The 19,599-nt window shown below is 45.5% G+C and overlaps 1 protein-coding gene across 1 annotated transcript; it reads right to left on the bottom strand.

Moving 5' to 3' along the window:
* Positions 1–18,353: 18,353 nt before the first annotated feature.
* LOC140128546 (olfactory receptor 5V1-like) lies at positions 18,354–19,292 on the bottom strand. The gene has a single exon (XM_072150244.1). It carries the CDS (start codon positions 19,290–19,292, stop codon positions 18,354–18,356), a length of 939 nt encoding a protein of 312 aa, XP_072006345.1.
* Positions 19,293–19,599: the final 307 nt, after the last annotated feature.

The raw sequence follows: 19,599 nt of genomic DNA, 5'->3' as shown, positions 1-19,599 counted from the left end.
CTCTTTTAAATCAGATCACATGTAATAATCAGTGGATAAAACCAAACAGGTTGTAGAGCATAGCAGTCACTTACCATAAATGATCCGAGCTGCATAAGAGGCGCTTCAATAGGGATTGCAGGAAATAATATACCATGGTTTCTGGCCAATGGGAATAAATTAATCTAACCCATGATATCCCTGATTAACTATTGCACTGAATAATTTTATATGCAATTGAAAGATTTGTTATTTTAATGTAAAAGTAATTTTAATCACACATAGAAATACTAACATATAAACAAATCTAGTATGTTAATTAGAGATGAGCGAGCACTAAAATGCTCGGGTACTCGTTATTCGAGACGAACTTTTCCCGATGCTCGAGTGCTCGTTTCGAGTAACGAGCCCCATTAAAGTCAATGGGAGACTCGAGCATTTTTCAAGGGGACCAAGGCTCTGCACAGGGAAGCTTGGCCAAACACCTGGGAACCTCAGAAAAGGATGGAAACACCACGGAAATGGACAGGAAACAGCAGGGGCAGCATGCATGGATGCCTCTGAGGCTGCTTAATCGCACCATTATGCCAAAATTATGGGCAACAGCATGGCCATGACAGAGTGACAGAATGAAGCTAGATAGCATCTAAAACATCCAATAATTGACCCTGACACTATAGGGGACGGCATGCAGAGGCAGAGGCAGCGGCAGCAGCGGAAGGCTAGAGAGTGGCATGGCGACATACCCTAAATGGACTCAGGCTTCAAACCAATGGGTAGCAGAGAGGAACCAAAGAAGGTGAGCAAGAAGCGCTCAAATAATATTGGTACATGATAAAAGTTTGCCAGTATATTTTGTGGATTACACAGCAGGGTGGCGACAAAGTTAACATGGAAGCCATGAAAACAATCCAAAATTCTGCCTGACACAGCTCGTTTGATAAGGGGACGATGTATGGAGGCAGTGAACTAGTAGTAGATTAAAAGTGCTGCAGTTAAAACTATGTTAGTTGGTTCTTGGCATGGAGCTGGCGCTCCGCTGCCAGGCGAGCTTTCGCCAATCCAAGCCCCTGTCTCTAGGCTACTCCCCAAACAGCACTTCTAAGAACCTTTCGGATAAGATCAAGTGTAGTAGCGTTCTTATAAGTTTGGGATATGGCGGGTGAGGGGAATGTAAACATCTGCGCAAGAAGCGCTGAAATAATATCCGTAAATGAAAAAAGTTTTCCAGTATATTTTGTGGCTTACACAGCAGGGTGGCGACAAAGTTAACAAGTTTGATGTGGAATGCCCTGCAATAGCTCTTGGGCGGTGTGCCTTTTATCACCTAGGCTCAGCAGTTTGAGCACCGCCTGCTGTCGCTTAGCAACGGCACTGCTGCTGTGCCTAGAGCTACCGACTGATGGCGCCATGCCCACGGATGGTAATTCGGAGGAGGAGGAGGGGGAGGAGGGGTGGGAGGATTTGGAGGTATAGTAGGCCTTTGAGACCTGGACCGAGGTAGGCCCCGCAATCCTCTGCGTCGGCAGTATATGACCAGCCCCAGGGTCAGACTTGGTCCCAGCCTGCACCAAGTTAAGTGTAGTAGCGTTCTTATAAGTTTGGGATATGGCGGGTGAGGGGAATGTAAACAGATGCGCAAGAAGCGCATGATGCGCATGGAGCTGGCGCTCCGCTGCTAGGCGAGCTTTCGCCAATCCAAGCCCCTGTCTCTAGGCTACTCCCCAAACAGCACTTCTAAGAACCTTTTGTATAAGATCAAGTGTAGTAGCGTTCTTATAAGTTTAGGATATGGCGGGTGAGGGGAATGTAAACAGATGCGCAAGAAGCGCATGATGCGCATGGAGCTGGCGCTCCGCTGCTAGGCGAGCTTTCGCCAATCCAAGCCCCTGTCTCTAGGCTACTCCCCAAACAGCACTTCTAAGAACCTTTTGTATAAGATCAAGTGTAGTAGCGTTCTTATAAGTTTAGGATATGGCGGGTGAGGGGAATGTAAACAGATGCGCAAGAAGCGCACGATGCGCATGGAGCTGGCGCTCCGCTGCTAGGCGAGCTTTCGCCAATCCAAGCCCCTGTCTCTAGGCTACTCCCCAAACAGCACTTCTAAGAACCTTTTGTATAAGATCAAGTGTAGTAGCGTTCTTATAAGTTTAGGATATGGCGGGTGAGGGGAATGTAAACAGATGCGCAAGAAGCGCATGATGCGCATGGAGCTGGCGCTCCGCTGCTAGGCGAGCTTTCGCCAATCCAAGCCCCTGTCTCTAGGCTACTCCCCAAACAGCACTTCTAAGAACCTTTTGTATAAGATCAAGTGTAGTAGCGTTCTTATAAGTTTAGGATATGGCGGGTGAGGGGAATGTAAACAGATGCGCAAGAAGCGCTGAAATAATATCCGTAAATGGTAAAAGTTTGCCAGTGTATTTTGTGGATAACACAGCAGGGTGGCGACAAAGTTAACAACTTTGATGTGGAATCCATGAAAACAACCCAAATTTCGGCCTGACAAACCTCGTTTGATAAAGGGACGATGTATGGAGGCAGCTATATGGACGACTTTTGGAGGTAGCAATGGAGACAACGTGTGGAGGCTGCTATGGAGACAATTCAATTTGGATAGTGCCTGTATGTGGCAGTCCAAAAAATTTTTCAAACCAGAGGAGCAGGTAGGTGGCCCTCCAGAAAAATGGAATAGATTGAGTGCCTGTATGTGGCAGTCCAAAAAATTTTTCAAACCAGAGGAGCAGGTAGGTGGCCCTCCAGAAAAATGGAATAGATTGAGTGCCTGTATGTGGCACTCCCAAAAATTGTTTAAAACAGAGGACCGTGTCGGTGGCCCTCCAGAAAAATTAAATGCATAAAGTACTATACCTAGAGCCAGTGGGCCCTGTCAAAAAACAGCCAGTTTCCTCTGCTTTACTGTAGAAAGAGGAGGAGAAGGAGGAAAATGAGGAGGAGGAGGAGTGGATAAATTATTCAGGTTGAGCTTCCTTCACCTGCTGGAGATTTGAAATTAGGAGAAATCCATGCTTTATTCATCTTGATAAGCGTCAGCCTGTCAGCGCTGTCAGTCGACAGGCGTGTACGCTTATCGGTGATGATGCCACCAGCTGCACTGAAAACCCGCTCTGACAAGACGCTAGCGGCAGGGCAGGCAAGAACCTCCAAGGCGTAGAGCGCCAGTTCGTGCCACATGTCCAGCTTTGAAACCCAGTAGTTGTAGGGAGCTGTGTGATCATTTAGGACGATGGTATGGTCAGCTACGTACTCCCTCACCATCTTTCTGTAAAGATCAGCCCTACTCTGCCGAGACTGGGGACAGGTGACAGTGTCTTGCTGGGGTGACATAAAGCTGGCAAAAGCCTTGTAAAGCGTACCCTTGCCAGTGCTGGACAAGCTGCCTGCTCGCCTACTCTCCCTCGCTACTTGTCCCGCAGAACTACGCACTCTGCCGCTAGCACTGTCAGAAGGGAAATACTGTTTCAGCTTGTGCACCAGGGCCTGCTGGTATTCATGCATTCTCACACTCCTTTCCTCTCCAGGGATGAGAGTGGAAAGATTTTGCTTGTACCGTGGGTCCAGGAGAGTGAACACCCAGTAATCGGTGCTGGAATAAATTCTTTGAACGCGAGGGTCACGGGATAGGCAGCCTAGCATGAAATCTGCCATATGCGCCAGAGTACCAACGCGTAAGAATTCACTCCCCTCACTGGCCTGACTGTCCATTTCCTCCTCCTCCAACTCCTCCAACTCCTCTTCTTCTGCCCATACACGCTCAACAGTGTAGGACTCAACAATGGTCCCCTCTTGTGTCTCGCCAACATTCTCCTCCTCTTCCTCCTCATCCTCCTCCACCTCCACCTCCTCCGATATGCGCTGAGAAACAGACCTAAGGGTGCTTTGGCTATCAACAAGGGAATCTTCTTCCCCTGTCTCTTGTGAGGAGCGCAAAGCTTCCGACTTCATGCTGACCAGAGAGTTTTTCAACAGGCCAAGCAGCGGGATGGTGAGGCTGATTATGGCGGCATCGCCACTGACCATCTGTGTTGACTCCTCAAAGTTACTCAGCACCTGACAGATATCAGACATCCACGTCCACTCCTCATTGTAGACTTGAGGAAGCTGACTGACCTGACTACCAGTTCTGGTGGAAGTTGACATCTGGCAGTCTACAATGGCTCGGCGCTGCTGGTAAACTCTGGATAACATGGTCAGTGTTGAATTCCACCTCGTGGGCACGTCGCACAACAGTCGGTGAGCGGGCAGTTGGAGGCGGCGCTGCGCTGCCCTGAGAGTGGCAGCATCTGTGCTGGACTTCCTGAAATGCGCACAGATGCGGCGCACCTTCGTGAGCAAATCAGACAGATTGGGGTATGTCTTGAGGAAACGCTGAACTATCAGATTTAACACATGGGCCAGGCATGGCACATGTGTCAGTCTGCCGAGTTGCAGAGCCGCCACCAGGTTACGGCCGTTGTCACACACAACCATGCCTGGCTTCAGGTTCAGCGGTGCCAGCCACAGATCAGTCTGCGCCGTGATGCCCTGTAATAGTTCTTGGGCGGTGTGCCTTTTATCGCCTAGGCTCAGCAGTTTGAGCACCGCCTGCTGTCGCTTAGCGACGGCACTGCTGCTGTGCCTAGAGCTACCGACTGATGGCGCCATGCCCACGGATGGTCGTTCGGAGGAGGAGGTGGAGGAGGGGTGGGAGGAGGAGGAGGCATAGTAGGCCTCAAACACCTGGACCGAGGTAGGCCCCGCAATCCTCGGCGTCGGCAGTATATGACCAGCCGCAGGGTCACACTCGGTCCCAGCCTCCACCAAGTTAACCCAATGTGCCGTCAGAGATATATAGTGGCCCTGCCCGGCAGCACTCGTCCACGTGTCCGTGGTCAGGTGGACCTTGTCAGAAACGGCGTTGGTCAGGGCACGGATTATGTTGTCTGACACGTGCTGGTGCAGGGCTGGGACGGCACATTGGGAAAAGTAGTGGCGGCTGGGGACCGAATACCGAGGGGCGGCCGCCGCCATGAGGCTGCGAAAGGCCTCGGTCTCTACTAGCCTATAGGGCAGCATCTCCAGGCTTAGCAATCTGGAAATGTGCACATTAAGGGCTTGGGCGTGCGGATGGGTTGCACTATATTTGCGTTTCCGCTCCAGCGTCTGGGGTATGGAGAGCTGAACGCTGGTGGATGCTGTGGAGGATCGTGGAGGTGACGATGGGGTTTTTGTGGCAGGGTCCTGGGCAGGGGGCTGACTATCAGCTGACACAGGGGAAGGAGCAGTGGTGTGCACGGCCGGAGGTGAACGCGCTTGTTGCCACTGAGTGGGGTGTTTAGCATTCATATGCCTGCGCATACTGGTGGTAGTTAAGCTAGTAGTGGTGGAACCCCTGCTGATCCTGGTTTGGCAAATGTGGCACACCACAGTCCGTCGGTCATCCGGTGTTTCCTTAAAGAACCTCCAGACTTCTGAAAATCTAGCCCTCGCCGCAGGAGCCCTCGCCACGGGAGCTTCACTAGTTGACACATTTGGCGCTGATGCACCAGCTCTGGCCCTGCCTCTCCGTCTGGCCCCACCACTGCCTCTTCCAACCTGTTCTGGTCGAGGACTCTCCTCCGTCTCAGAAGCACTGTGTTCACCCGGCCTCTCAACCCAGCTTGGGTCTGTCACCTCATCATCCTCCGATCCCTCAGTCTGCTCCCCCCTCGGACTTCCTGCCCTGACAACAACTTCCCCACTGTCTGACAACCGTGTCTCCTCATCGTCGGACACCTCTTTACACACTTCTTCCACTACGTCAACAAGGTCATCATCACCCACAGACTGCGACTGGTGGAAAACCTGGGCATCAGAAAATTGCTCATCAGCAACCGGACAAGTGGTTTGTGACTGTGGGAAGGGTCCAGAAAACAGTTCCTCAGAGTATGCCGGTTCAAATGGCAAATTTTGCTGGGAGGGGGCAGACTGGGGGGGAGGAGGCTGAGGTGCAGGAGCTGGAGGAGTGGCGATTTCGGTGACATGGGTGGACTGCGTGGAAGACTGACTGGTGGACAAATTGCTCGAAGCATTGTCGGCAATCCACGACATCACCTGTTCGCACTGTTCTGGCCTCAACAGTGCTCTACCACGAGTCCCAGTAACTTCAGACATGAACCTAGGGAGTGTAGCTCTGCGGCGTTCCCCTGCTCCCTCATAAGCAGGTGGTGTCTCACCCCGCCCAGGACCACGGCCTCTGACCCCTGCAGTAGTTGGACGCCCACATCCCCGCCCTCGTCCTCTACCCCTAGCCCTCGGGTTAAACATTTTGAAAATGAGAGTTATAACTTGTATTTTTTTTTTAACTTTTTTTTTTTTTTTTTTTTTTTTTGTGTTTTTTAGTTTTTAAAACCAAACGATGCTATCCTATTGCTATGGCTATTTTCTAGCCAAGTATTACAGCACACTACTATGCCAGATGAGATGACGCTGAGTTATGAAAAAAATAAACGTAAAATAAAAAAGGAAATGGCAGACTGTGCCTAGTTGAAATACAACCCCGGGCCCTAATAAATTTTCCCACTTCGGTCTTTGCGATGGATATGTGCGTCACTAAAACACAGTGGTCGCAAGTCTGACTCCAAATTGCTCCCAATTTGATAGTAGATGCACTGCAGCAAGTACAGCCACCAGCAGATCAACCAGAAATCAAATATATATAACGCTACTGTAGGCGTAATTAAGACGTTTGTATTCTCCTATGGCTATTTTCTAGCCAAGTATAACAGCACACTACTATGCCAGATGAGATGACGCTGAGTTATGAAAAAAATAAACGTAAAATAAAAAGAAACTGGCAGACTGTGCCTAATTGAAATACAACCCCGGGCCCTAATAAATTTTCCCACTTCGGTCTTTGCGATGGATATGTGCGTCACTAAAACACAGTGGTCGCAAGTCTGACTCCAAATTGCTCCCAATTTGATAGTAGATGCACTGCAGCAAGTACAGCCACCAGCAGATCAACCAGAAATCAAATATATATAACGCTACTGTAGGCGTAATTAAGACGTTTGTATTCTCCTATGGCTATTTTCTAGCCAAGTATAACAGCACACTACTATGCCAGATGAGATGACGCTGAGTTATGAAAAAAATAAACGTAAAATAAAAAGAAACTGGCAGACTGTGCCTAATTGAAATACAACCCCGGGCCCTAATAAATTTTCCCACTTCGGTCTTTGCGATGGATATGTGCGTCACTAAAACACAGTGGTCGCAAGTCTGACTCCAAATTGCTCCCAATTTGATAGTAGATGCACTGCAGCAAGTACAGCCACCAGCAGATCAATCAGAAATCAAATATATATAACGCTACTGCAGGCGTAATTAAGACGTTTGTATTCTCCTATGGCTATTTTCTAGCCAAGTATTACAGCACACTACTATGCCAGATGAGATGACGCTGAGTTATGAAAAAAATAAACGTAAAATAAAAAGAAACTGGCAGACTGTGCCTAATTCTACTCAAACCCCTAATAAATTTTCCCACTTTGGTGTTTGAGGTGGATATGTGTGTCACTAAGAGCTAAACACAACGGTAGCAAGTCCCCCTGCTAATTCCTCACAATATGGTACTAGCTGCAAATAAAAAAAAAAAAAAATTATAACGTTATTGTAGCCCTAAGAAGGGCTGTTGGGTTCTTTAAGAATCACTCCTGCCTAACAGTAAGCTAATAGAACACCCTAACGCTTTCCCTGAGCAGCAGCAGCTCTCTCCCTAGCGGCATCCAGACAGAGAATGATCCGAGCAGCGCGGGCAGCGGCTAGTCTATCCCAGGGTCACCTGATCTGGCCAGCCAACCACTGCTATCTACGTGTAAGGGTACCACGTCATGCTGGGTGGAGTGCAGAGTCTCCTGGCTTGTGATTGGCTCTGTTTCTGGCCGCCAAAAAGCAAAACGGCGGGAGCTGCCATTTTCTCGAGCGGGCGAAATACTCGTCCGAGCAACGAGCAGTTACGAGTACGCTAATGCTCGATCGAGCATCAAGCTCGGACGAGTATGTTCGCTCATCTCTAATGTTAATCTAAGTTTGTGTGAGTGCACCGTCATGTTTAACACCTTAGTGACCAAGCTCATTTGCGCCTTGATGACCACGGCCTATTTTTCAAAACCAGCACGTGTCACTTTATCTGGTTATAACTTTAGAACGCTTTAACTTACCCAATTGTTTTTGAGTTTATTTTTGTACTCCAAGTTAGTTTTGAAGTTTTGATTTGGAATTCACTAATATTTATCATTAATACATTCATTTAGCTGCACAATTTACCCACGTAAACTGGATAAAAGCAGAAAATGCATCTAGGAATATATTGGGCAGTTTTTTCCAAGTAAGAGGACACCCCACATGTGGATGTAACCCGCTGTCAGGGCACATGGTGAAGCAAGGAAGGGAAGGAGCCTTTGAGATTTTGCAGGCAGAATAGTTTTCAGGTGCCATGATGTGTTTGTAGAGCCCCTAGGCCACATTCACATGTGGCATTTTGGTTGCATTGTGAAATGCAATCCAAATGCTCCACCTGTGATAGCATGTTGAGGTAGGATTGCTTTTCCTTCACGTTCAGTTAACATGTGGGAAGCACAATGTTACCAAAATATGTGATCATGAGTGGAAGTTTTGGATTGCGTTTCCAAAACGCAAAGAAAATGCCAGATGTGAACGAGGCCTAAGGTACCACAAGCTCTTATCCCAGAGAATCTGTAAACTTTATCATGTGACATATTTACCCCTTGCCACTGATAGGCTTTTTCCATTTTACTTTCTGTTTATCGCTCCCCACTTTCAAAAATCAAAAACATTTTTATTTTTCCAAGCCTTATGAGGGCTTGTTTTCTCCATAACAAATTAAACTTCCAAGTGATGGTATTTTAAATTCCATGCAGTATACTGGGAAGTGGAAATATAATTCTAAATGCGGTAATATTGACAAGAACCCGAATTTGCGGCAATTTTTGGTGTCCTTTGTTTTTAATAGAGATGAGCGAACATACTCGTCCGAGCTTGATGCTCTTTCGAGCATTAGCGTACTTGAAACTGCTCGTTGCTCGGACGAGTATTTCGCCAGCTCGAGAAAATGGCATCTCCCGCCGTTGTGATTTTTGGCGGCCAGAAACAGAGCCAATCACAAGCCAGGAGACTCTGCACTCCACCCAGCATGACGTGGTACCCTTACACAAAAATGTTTAACCCGAGGGCTAGGGGTAGACGACGAGGGCGTGGACGTGGGCGTCCAACTACTGCAGGGGTCAGAGGCCCTGGTCCTGGGCGGGCGGAGACACCACCTGCTGATGAGGGAGCAGGGGAAAGCTGCAGAGCTACACTCCCTAGGTTCATCATGTCTCAAGTTACTGGGACTCGTGATAGAGCACTGTTGAGGCAAGAACAGTGCGAACAGGTGATGTCGTGGATTGCGGACAATGCTTCTAGCCATTTGTCCACCAGTCAGTCTTCCACGCAGTCCGCCCATGTCACCGAAATCAGCACTCCTCCAGCTCCTCCACCTAAGCCTCCTTCCCCCCAGTCTGCCCCCTCCCAGCAAAATTTGGCATTTGAACCGGCATACTCTGAGGAACTGTTTTCTGGACCCTTCCCACAGTCACAAACCACTTGTCCGGTTGCTGCTGAGCTATTTTCCGATGCCCAGGTTTTCCACCAGTCACAGTCTGTGGGTGATGATGACATTATTCACGTAGTGGAAGAAGTGTGTAAAGAGGTGTCGGACGATGAGGAGACACAGTTGTCAGACAGTGGTGAAGTTGTTGTCAGGGCAGGAAGTCAGAGGGGGGAGCAGACTGAGGGATCGGAGGATGATGAGGTGACAGACCCAAGCTGGGTTGAAAGGCTGGGTGAACACAGTGCTTCTGAGATGGAGGCGAGTCCTATAGCAGAACAGGTTGGAAGAGGCAGTGGTGGGGCCAGACGGAGAGGCAGGGCCAGAGCTGGTGCATCAGCGCCAAATGTTTCACGTAGTCAAGCTCTCGTGGCGAGGGCTAGATTTTCAGAAGTCTGGAGGTTCTTTAAAGAAACACCAGATGACCGACGGACTGTGTTGTGCAACCTGTGCCAAACCAGGATCAGCAGGGGTTCCACCACTACTAGCTTAAATACCACCAGTATGCGCAGGCATATGAATGCTAAACACCCCACTCAATGGCACCAAGCCCGTTCACCTCCGGCCGGGCACACCACTGCTCTTTCCCCTGTGTCATCTGCTAGTCAGCCCCCTGCCCAGGACCCCGGCCCAAACACCTCCCTTGCGAAAACCCCATCTTCGCCTACACGTCCTCCACAGCATCCACCAGCGTTCAGCTCTCCATACCCCAGACGCTGGAGCGCAAAAGGAAGTATAGTGCAACCCACCCACATGCCCAAGCCCTCAACGTCCACATCTCCAAACTGCTTAGCCTGTAGATGCTGCCCTATAGGCTGGTAGAGACCGAGGCCTTTCGAAACCACATGGCGGCGGCCGCCCCTCGGTATTCGGTCCCCAGCAGCCACTACTTTTCCCGATGTGCCGTCCCAGCCCTGCACAAGCACGTGTCAGACAACATCATCCGTGCCCTGACCAACGCCGTTTCTGACAAGGTCCACCTGACCACAGACACGTGGACGAGTGCTGCCGGGCAGGGCAACTATATATCGCTGACTGCACATTGGGCTAACTTGATGGAGGCTGGGACCAAGTCTGACCCTGGCGCTGGTCATATACTGGCGACGCCGAGGATTGCGGGGGCCTACCTCATTCCAGGTCTCAAAGGCCTACTATGCCTCCTCCTCCTCCCACCCCTCCTCCACCTCCTCCTCCGAATTAACATCCGTGGGCATGGCGCCATCAGTCGGTAGCTCTAGGCACAGCAGCAGTGCCATCGCTAAGCGACAGCAGGCGGTGCTCAAACTGCTGAGGCTAGGCGATAAAAGGCACACCGCCCAAGAGCTATTACAGGGCATCACGGCGCAGACTGATCTGTGGCTGGTTCACACAGATAAAAAAGGTCAGTGCTCTACTTTTCTAAGTCACAATTCACATTCAGTAGGTAATCTCACCACCTTCCCTTCAGTTAGAAATTGAGGATCTCCTAGGTTTCTCCTGCCTTTTCTTCGTTCTCCTGAACACTGGATTCCAATGCACCCCTGAACCACTCCCGTGTCCGTGGTGCACTCTTAGTCCTGTGCCAGAAGATAAACGAACAAATAGTGCAGAATCCCAAGGTTCAAGAAGGATATTTTATTGTATATACTCACAAAGTGGAGTTAAAAAGTGCGCATGTAACAGTGTAAAAAACGCCAAACACCTCGCCCGACCCAGGTTTCGCCTCTTCAGGCTTCTTCTGCATGCTCCAGGTCGAACTTTTTGCAATATTTGATCTGTGGCTGGCACCGCTGAACCTGAAGCCAGGCATGGTTGTGTGGAACAACGGCCGTTTCCTGGTGGCGGCTCTGCAACTCGACAGACTGACACATGTGCCATGCCTGGCCCATGTGTTAAATCTCATAGTTCAGCGTTTCCTCAAGACATACCCCAATCTGTCTGATTTGCTCACGAAGGTGCGCCGCATCTGTGCGCATTTCAGGAAGTTCAGCACAGATGCTGCCACTCTCAGGGCAGCGCAGCGCCGCCTCCAACTGCCCGCTCACCGACTGTTGTGCGACGTGCCCACGAGGTGGAATTCAACATTAACCAGGCTATCCAGAGTTTACCAACAGCGCAGAGCGATTGTAGACTGCCAGATGTCAACTTCCACCAGAACTGGTAGTCAGGTCAGTCAGCTTCCTCAAGTCTACAATGAGGAGTGGACGTGGATGTCTGATATCTGTCAGGTGCTGAGTAACTTTGAGGAGTCAACACAGATGGTCAGTTGCGATGCCGCCATCATCAGCTTCACCATCCCGCTGCTTGGCCTGTTGAAAAACTCCCTGGTCAGCATGAAGTCGGAAGCTTTGCGCTCGTCACAAGAGACGGGGGAAGAAGATTCCCTTGTTGATAGCCAAAGCACCCTCAGGTTTTAGATGCTATCTAGCCTCATTCGGTCACTCTGTCATGGCCATGCTGTTGCCCATAATTTTGGCATAATGGTGCAATTAAGCAGCCTCAGGGGCATCCATGCATGCTGCCCCTGCTGTTTCCTGTCCATTTACGTGGTGTTTCCATCCTTTTCTGAGGTTCCCAGGTGTTTGGCCAAGCTTCCCTGTGCAGAGCCTTGGTCCCCTTGAAAAATGCTCGAGTCTCCCATTGACTTCAATGGGGCTCGTTATTCGAGACGAGCACTCGAGCATCGGGAAAAGTTTGTCTCGAATAACGAGTACCCGAGCATTTTAGTGCTCGCTCATCTCTAGTTTTTACGTTTTCACTGTACACTCCAAGTAGCATCTATAATATATTATTTGGTTCAATAGGATTAAAGGGATACCAAATTTATATAGGTTTTATCAGGTGTTATTAGATTTTACCAAAAATGTAAAATTTTTGTACCCCCAAAAAAATTATTACTTTTACCATATTCTGACTCTAATATCTTTTTCATGCTTAAGAAAACAGAGATGGCAAAATTGTAATTTTTTCCAGGATGAACTGACGTTTTTATTGCTGGACTGTGTCAGGACTGTGTCGGGACTGTGCAATCTATTGATCAGTTTTTATTACATTTTTATATGTTGTGAAATGGCAAAAAAGTGGCGATTCAGACATTTGAGCGCATTTTTCCATTACAGGTTCACCGCCAGGAATAACCATTCTGTATATTTTTATAGATTGGGAATTTTGGGACTCGGTGATACCTAATATGTTGGGGTTTTTTTAAACTTTTTTCCACTTTTTTTTTATTATTTATTGTTTTATGTGCATTATGGGCTCCTGGGACATTCTAATGATTTTATCTTTATTTTTTATTTATTTTTTGTGATTTTTGTACTTTTTTAGTTTTCACAATACTATCATATGAACTAGTGATCATGTGATTACTAATCATACTAATACACTGCAATAAACATGTATTGCATTGCATTAGTAGTGTCAGCCTATGCATCTTCCCGGTGCTGGACTGAGCAGGCACATGGCAATGGCAGACCCGGGAACCTAATGACGCCGGCTTGAGAATGCGCTAGTTGGCGTGAACCGGCCCGTCGACAGGCCTCGATCTATCCCTTACTGCACCTTAGTGAAATAAAGAATCTGGAAGCCAGACTTTTTGTCTGGTTTGAAGCAAATTAAATAGCTCTGTACTATTGGTTTGCTTTTCAACCACAGAAAATACCTGCCATACGGATCAAGAAATATATATGTTTTACAATAAAATACAATAAAATCTTATTGATCCCTACGGTGGGGAAATTCTTTTTTACATAGTACCCAGCATACATATGTTTGACAATATCATACTGTACATTTAGCGCATGAACATTTTCAAATTACTAGGCTCTCTTACTTTTGTGTTAGTTCCTTTCTTACTTGTTGCTTGTTATGTGAGTACATACATATATGCATACATGGGTTACACAATATAGGGTTTCATACATATTTACAGGATACATACGGTTAACAGGTAGACAATGCACAGTAGATACAAGTTATAAACAAGAGTTACATAGGATATGCCATTTACCTCCCATTACAGACGGTGGTATTGGTGTCGGTTTCAGCCAGTTGGACACTGTGTGGTCGCGCCCGGTGCCAGAGCTATAGTTTACTGATTACTGGCTACAACCAGGACTGTTCATTACAGCACTCCCCCAGACCAGGGCAGGCACCTGTTGGCTACCAATTGCGGGGTTACTCCAGCATTTCTGTGCCCATTGACGCCTGTGACCAGTGCTGTTGACTGCCAGAAACTGTCGCTCTGTTGCACTTAGTCAAGTGTCCCAGCTGCCTGGCAGCTCCTAGTGCCTAATTTATGGGTCACAGGTCCTCTTTAACATATGTAGAACAACTTTTATGAAGCTTGTGAACCCTTTAATTGTTTTACAGTGGATAAAACAAAATCAGTTGCAATTTTTAGCAAAATATGTACACATTCTCAGTGGATAAAACACCAAAACACTCCACAAAGTTTGAAATCCAATTTCTCCAGTATCAATAAAAATACCCCCTATGTGGTGTTGAACCACTGTGTGTGAACGCGCTATAGCATTGAAGGGAAGGTGCGTTGTTCAGATCAGATTTGCATTGTCATTTTGTAAAGGCTATACAATATATATTTTATTTTTGCATTTTGGACATATCAGGGCTTACGTTTTGCGAAATTAGATATGTTTTACAAATACTTCATTTTATTGGGTCTTTAGCTTATTTTTGAGATTTTATTAACTTTTGAATGTACCAAATATACTCGAGTATAAGCCAACCCGAGTATAAGCCGAGGCCCCTAATTTTACCACAAAATACTGGGAAAACCTATTGACTCGAGTATGAGCCGAGGTTGGGAAATACATTGGTCACAGCCTCCCCAGGGTATATAGCATGCCAGCCCCTGCCCCAGTGTATATAGCCAGCCATCCCCTGCCCCAGTGTATATAGCCTGCCAGCCCCTGCCCCAGTGTATATAGCCTGCCAGCCCCTGCCCCAGTGTATATGGCCTGCCAGCCCCTGCCCCAGTGTATATAGCCTGCCAGCCCCTGCCCCAGTGAATATAGCTTCCCCCCTTGTGCAGCACGGCTGATGTCAGATCATGTGATGTCGCACGGGCCTGCCGCCGCTGCTGGATGGATTGCACAGAAGATCTACGGGGGCCGCCGGTAAGGTGAGTTTTGATTTATTTATTTTTTTGACTCGAGTTTGGGTTTTTCAGCACATTTTTTGTGCTGAAAAACTAGGCTTATACTCGAGTATATAAAGGTAATTTCAAGTTTTGTATGTTTGCACCGTTCACCGTACCATAAAAACTGTGGGCCAGATTTACTTACCCGGTCCATTCATGATCAAGCTGCGCGTTCTGTGTGGAGGATTCGGGACTTCCGGTGATTCACTAAGGTAGTGCGCCCGATGTCCACTAGGTGTCGCTGCTGCGCTGAATTGCATCGGAGTTCACTGGAGTACACCAAGCCAGGCTGGGTGAAGGTAAGCGCGTGTCAAGCAACACTTTTTTTTTTTAAATGCAGCGGTTTTTCCGAATCCGGCGGGTTTTTGTATGGCCACACCCCCCGATTTCCGTCGCGTGCATGCCGGTGCCGATGCGCCACAATGCGATCGCGTGCGCCAAAATCCAGGGGCAATTCCGGGAGAATTGGAGCAAATCGGAAAAATTCGGGTGCCCCGCCGTAAAAACGTGATTCGGGCCTTAGTAAATGACCCCCAATATATTATCTTTATTAGATCACTACGATTACAGTGATATGTCCTTTATATAGTTTTTAATATATGTATACAGTTTTACTAAAGAAAAACTAATATAGGGATAAAGGGCTTAGGGCTTATTTTTTTAATGTGGAGTTGTCGTTTTCTGTGGTACAATTTTGATGTACATAACTTTTTTGATTACTTTTCAGGACACTTTTATGAAAGGATGTTATGAAAAATGTACGTTTTTGGCAAGTTTTTTTTTTTTTTATGGCATTCACCGAGCAGGTCCAATAATGTTTCTGATTTATTTTACAGATTGTTATATTAAAAAAAAACTTTATTAATTGTTTTAAAGGGGTGTTCCCACTTTGGCTAATTAATGTTATTGTTTGTATGATGAAAAATAATACAATTTTACAATCTACTTTCTATATCAATTCCTCGCAGTTTTGTAGATATCTACCTCCTGTTATTCTATATAAAGCTTCTATGTTTATTTCCAGTGAACAGAATTCTGACCATGGTCTCACATCCAATTCACAAGTACCTTACACATTGTGGTAAGGGGTTAACATACACCATTGAAGGAATCTCTGATCGTGGTTGTTAGAGGTTGGTGTCAGCTGTACTCTACAGCTGACACCCGCAGCTTCTGATGCCAGCTCCGTTCTGGAGCCTCTGCCAGAAGCTTGATGAAATAATATGTTATTTTGCGGTAAGACCCTGCTGCCAGCGATGTACTATTAGGTCAAATGTCGGGAAGGGGTTAGAGCCACCGATAAAAATGATTTTTCTGAAAATATAGATTTGCCAGCGATTGGCAAGTCCAAATGTTAGGTAATCTACCTCCGTCTCATGGCAGATAAAGCCCTAAATGTAAGTATCATTTAGGCCTCACAAACTCACTTGAAAGCTTAGCGGGTCCCTAAATCATACATTTTCATGAACATTTTAAAGTTCCCTGTAGAGTGGAATCTGGAAAAGAAAAACAATATATAAATATGCAAATTAAGTTACATGGCTAAAAAGAAAAAAAACATACCTAGGGATGACAAGGAGACATTCCACTGGTGTAATTGTCCATTTCATGTTAAATCCTGAATAGAAGGCCAAAGACAGAAATTAACTAAAAAAATTCTCTGGGTACTGCCACAGATGAGAATACAAATTCCAAAAATGTCCTGGAAATTTCATAAACAAGGGGATGAACCCAATACCTTTTCTTCCTCCTACTAGCCAATCCAAAAAATGATCATTAAAAGACATTGCAGTAGACACAATGTAAAATTGTTGTGGTTTATAAGTAGGTAGGGACCAGTATAGAGAGAGCAGCAAGAACTAGGGAATTGGGGAAGGGAAAACTGTCCCTTACTCTATAAATAAGATACCTGCGGGTGATGGTCAGCTTCCCCGGCCTAGCACAGGGGGACAACTTCTCTCTCTTAAGAACACAAAGAAGAATACTAGGGTCTGTAGTACTAAATTTGGGCCCCCAAAAGAAAACTTGACAACTAGAAATCCCAGCATGCACTCAAACACACAACCAGGACTGAATACAGGAATTCGAGCAATAGGAATGATAGGAATAACAGGTAACAACCAGAGCAGATCCACAAGGCACTTACAATTACATAAACACAGACAAGGGGAACAGGCAGGAAAGTGGTGAGTGCATACAAGAGAACAGACAAATTTCACAATCTCTCAACACAGACAAAGCAACAAGCTACTAGCTAAAAGTAAATATATTCCAATGGAACAGAGCCAGGAATAATCTACAGATACAACAATACCTAGCAAAGACTGAATGACAAAACTAGCCTTAAATGGAGAGTGAATACCAATAGTAGTACACAGGACCACATTAGCCAAAAATCACAATACATGAAACAATGAAATGCATTACTCAAATTTTATTCCCACAAGGTAACCAAAAAGGACAAAACAATTTAAAAACATCACTAAAATACACAACAACAAACACACATGAGCGGTGGTGGTCAATTGAATCACAAATCCACCTCAGTAGGTATAGGAGTAAATATAGAGAGCACAATGCATATATTTGTATAGATACCAAGGCCCAATGGTCAGTTTGCCCAAGTAAGAAAAGAGGGCGTTACATGTATAAATGCCTACGACTCTAACATAAGGCTCTCAAGACCACCACCGCAGCACCCCGACGTACGTTTCGCCGTCGCTTCCTCAAGGGGATGTGCTCCTTAAATGGAGCCCGGCCACTCCTGATAATACAAATGAACACAAGCAAGACCTAAAAAAACCAGGCTACATAGCACAGTGGTAGAGAAGCAACCAAAATGGAGACATCCAACTTTTAAAGGGGTTTTAAGTAGCCACTTACATCATTGACCTGCCTTCTTTCATTTTTTCTGATTCACAAAAATGTATGGCATATAGATGACAAATGGAACATGTTTCTGGCCAAAAGGATAAGATATTGAATACTGACACTTTACAGTCTTTACAGGAAGGCTTAGGCTGCATTCACAAGAACGTGTGCCTGCCGAGCCTTAAAAAATATGTATACTTAACCCATTAGCTACCGGCCTATTTGGGCCAACACATCCGAACACTTTTGTTTCTTCTTACTAACCTCACCTTTCAAAAGCCATAACTTCTCAGATTTTTAGCCATCATAGCTGAATCAAGGCTTGATTTAGAATTTTTATGGCAACATTATGGAATAGATATGATTTATTGAAAAATCTTTACAGTCCTTCATTGGGGAGAAGTTGGGAAAAAATACAGTTTGTATTTTGATGTGTTCTTTTTTTTACTTACAATGTTCCCCGTGCTGTATAATGTCATAATAACTTTATTTTCCAGCTCAATTTTTACTATTAAAGTTTGTCACAACACATCAAATGTCATTATTTTATTTTTCCTCCTATTTAGCTATGTTGGTTTTTGTTTTTTTTGTGGGACAAATTGTAATTTTTATCATAACTCATTTGAAACCTCGGTTTATTTACTTTTTTGCTAGATAGTTAAAAAAATCTATGGACAAATGTTTTTCACAGATTGGGCTATTTCTTAAAAACATCTATGTTCCGAAAAAGTTTCTAGCGTTTAACTTTCTTACAGCATCTAGCACATCTTTGTTCCTCAGGCTATAGACAAATGGGTTCAACATGGGAACCACAGCTACATATAGTAATGAAAGCAAGTTATCTTGTTCTTTAGAATATTCTGACTCTGGTTTCATGTACAAAATTAATACCGGACCATAGAATAATATGACAGTAGTGAGGTGAGAAGTACAACTGGAGAAAGCCTTAAGTCTTTTTTCCGAAGAGCGAATCTTCAAAATGGTGGAGATAATTTGGACATAAGATGCAACAGTAAATGAGAATGGTACAAAGGCTAAAAAAATGTCTTCAATCATTATAAAGATTTCCCTGCTTGTAGTATCACTGGAGGAGAGGGCAATCATTGTCTTAAGATCACAGAAGAAATGGCTGATCTCATGGGAATGGCAAAACTCCAATCCAGAGGTAAGTAGGGTCAACAATAAAGAGTTCACAGCAGAAAAAATCCAGCAAAATGCACTCATAGTACCACATACTCTTCTATTCATGATCAGTGTGTACTGCAATGGCTTACAGATTGCTACATAGCGGTCAACAGCCATCGAGGTTAATACAAAAATATCACAGGCACCACTGAATGCGAAGAAATACAACTGATACATACAACCAGCAAAGGAGATCCTGTTATCCTGTGTTATGGTGATGGACAGTAGTTTGGGAAGAGAAGATGAGACGTATATAACATCTGAAATAGCTAGGTTACATAGGAAGAAGTACATTGGAGTATGAAGATTGGACGCCAAAACAATGACCATTGTAATCACCAGGTTCCCCACAATAGTCAACAAGTACATTATCATAATTCCAAAAGATAGAAGAATTTGTTCAGTGTTGAAATAAGAAAATCCCAAAATGTAGAAATCAGTCAATGTTGCATTTTCACAGGAATTCATCTCTGATCTCTAGGGAAATCTATATCTGAGTGGGTCAGACTTTTATAGCAGTTTTCTGGTTGTGGTCAACTGTTTCTTGAAAAGTTATTTTCCATTTAAGAAAGTTCTCTTTAAAAATTTGTTAGATATTTTGCAATGAAGTTTGTTTGAAGGCTTTTACCTTCTACCTAAAGTAAATTACAAATCTTGTACATAAGTCCTGTTACTTCATATGAACTCCAGTTGTAAGATGCTCCATTTTTAAAGGGTTAAAACTTTTTTTTTTGCATGTACATTGATCCTATTATTTCAGGAAATAGTCATGTTC

Source organism: Engystomops pustulosus, chromosome 4, assembly GCF_040894005.1.
Source record: "Engystomops pustulosus chromosome 4, aEngPut4.maternal, whole genome shotgun sequence".
Lineage (NCBI taxonomy): Eukaryota > Metazoa > Chordata > Amphibia > Anura > Leptodactylidae > Engystomops > Engystomops pustulosus.
This window is presented reverse-complemented; position numbering and strand designations above follow the sequence as displayed.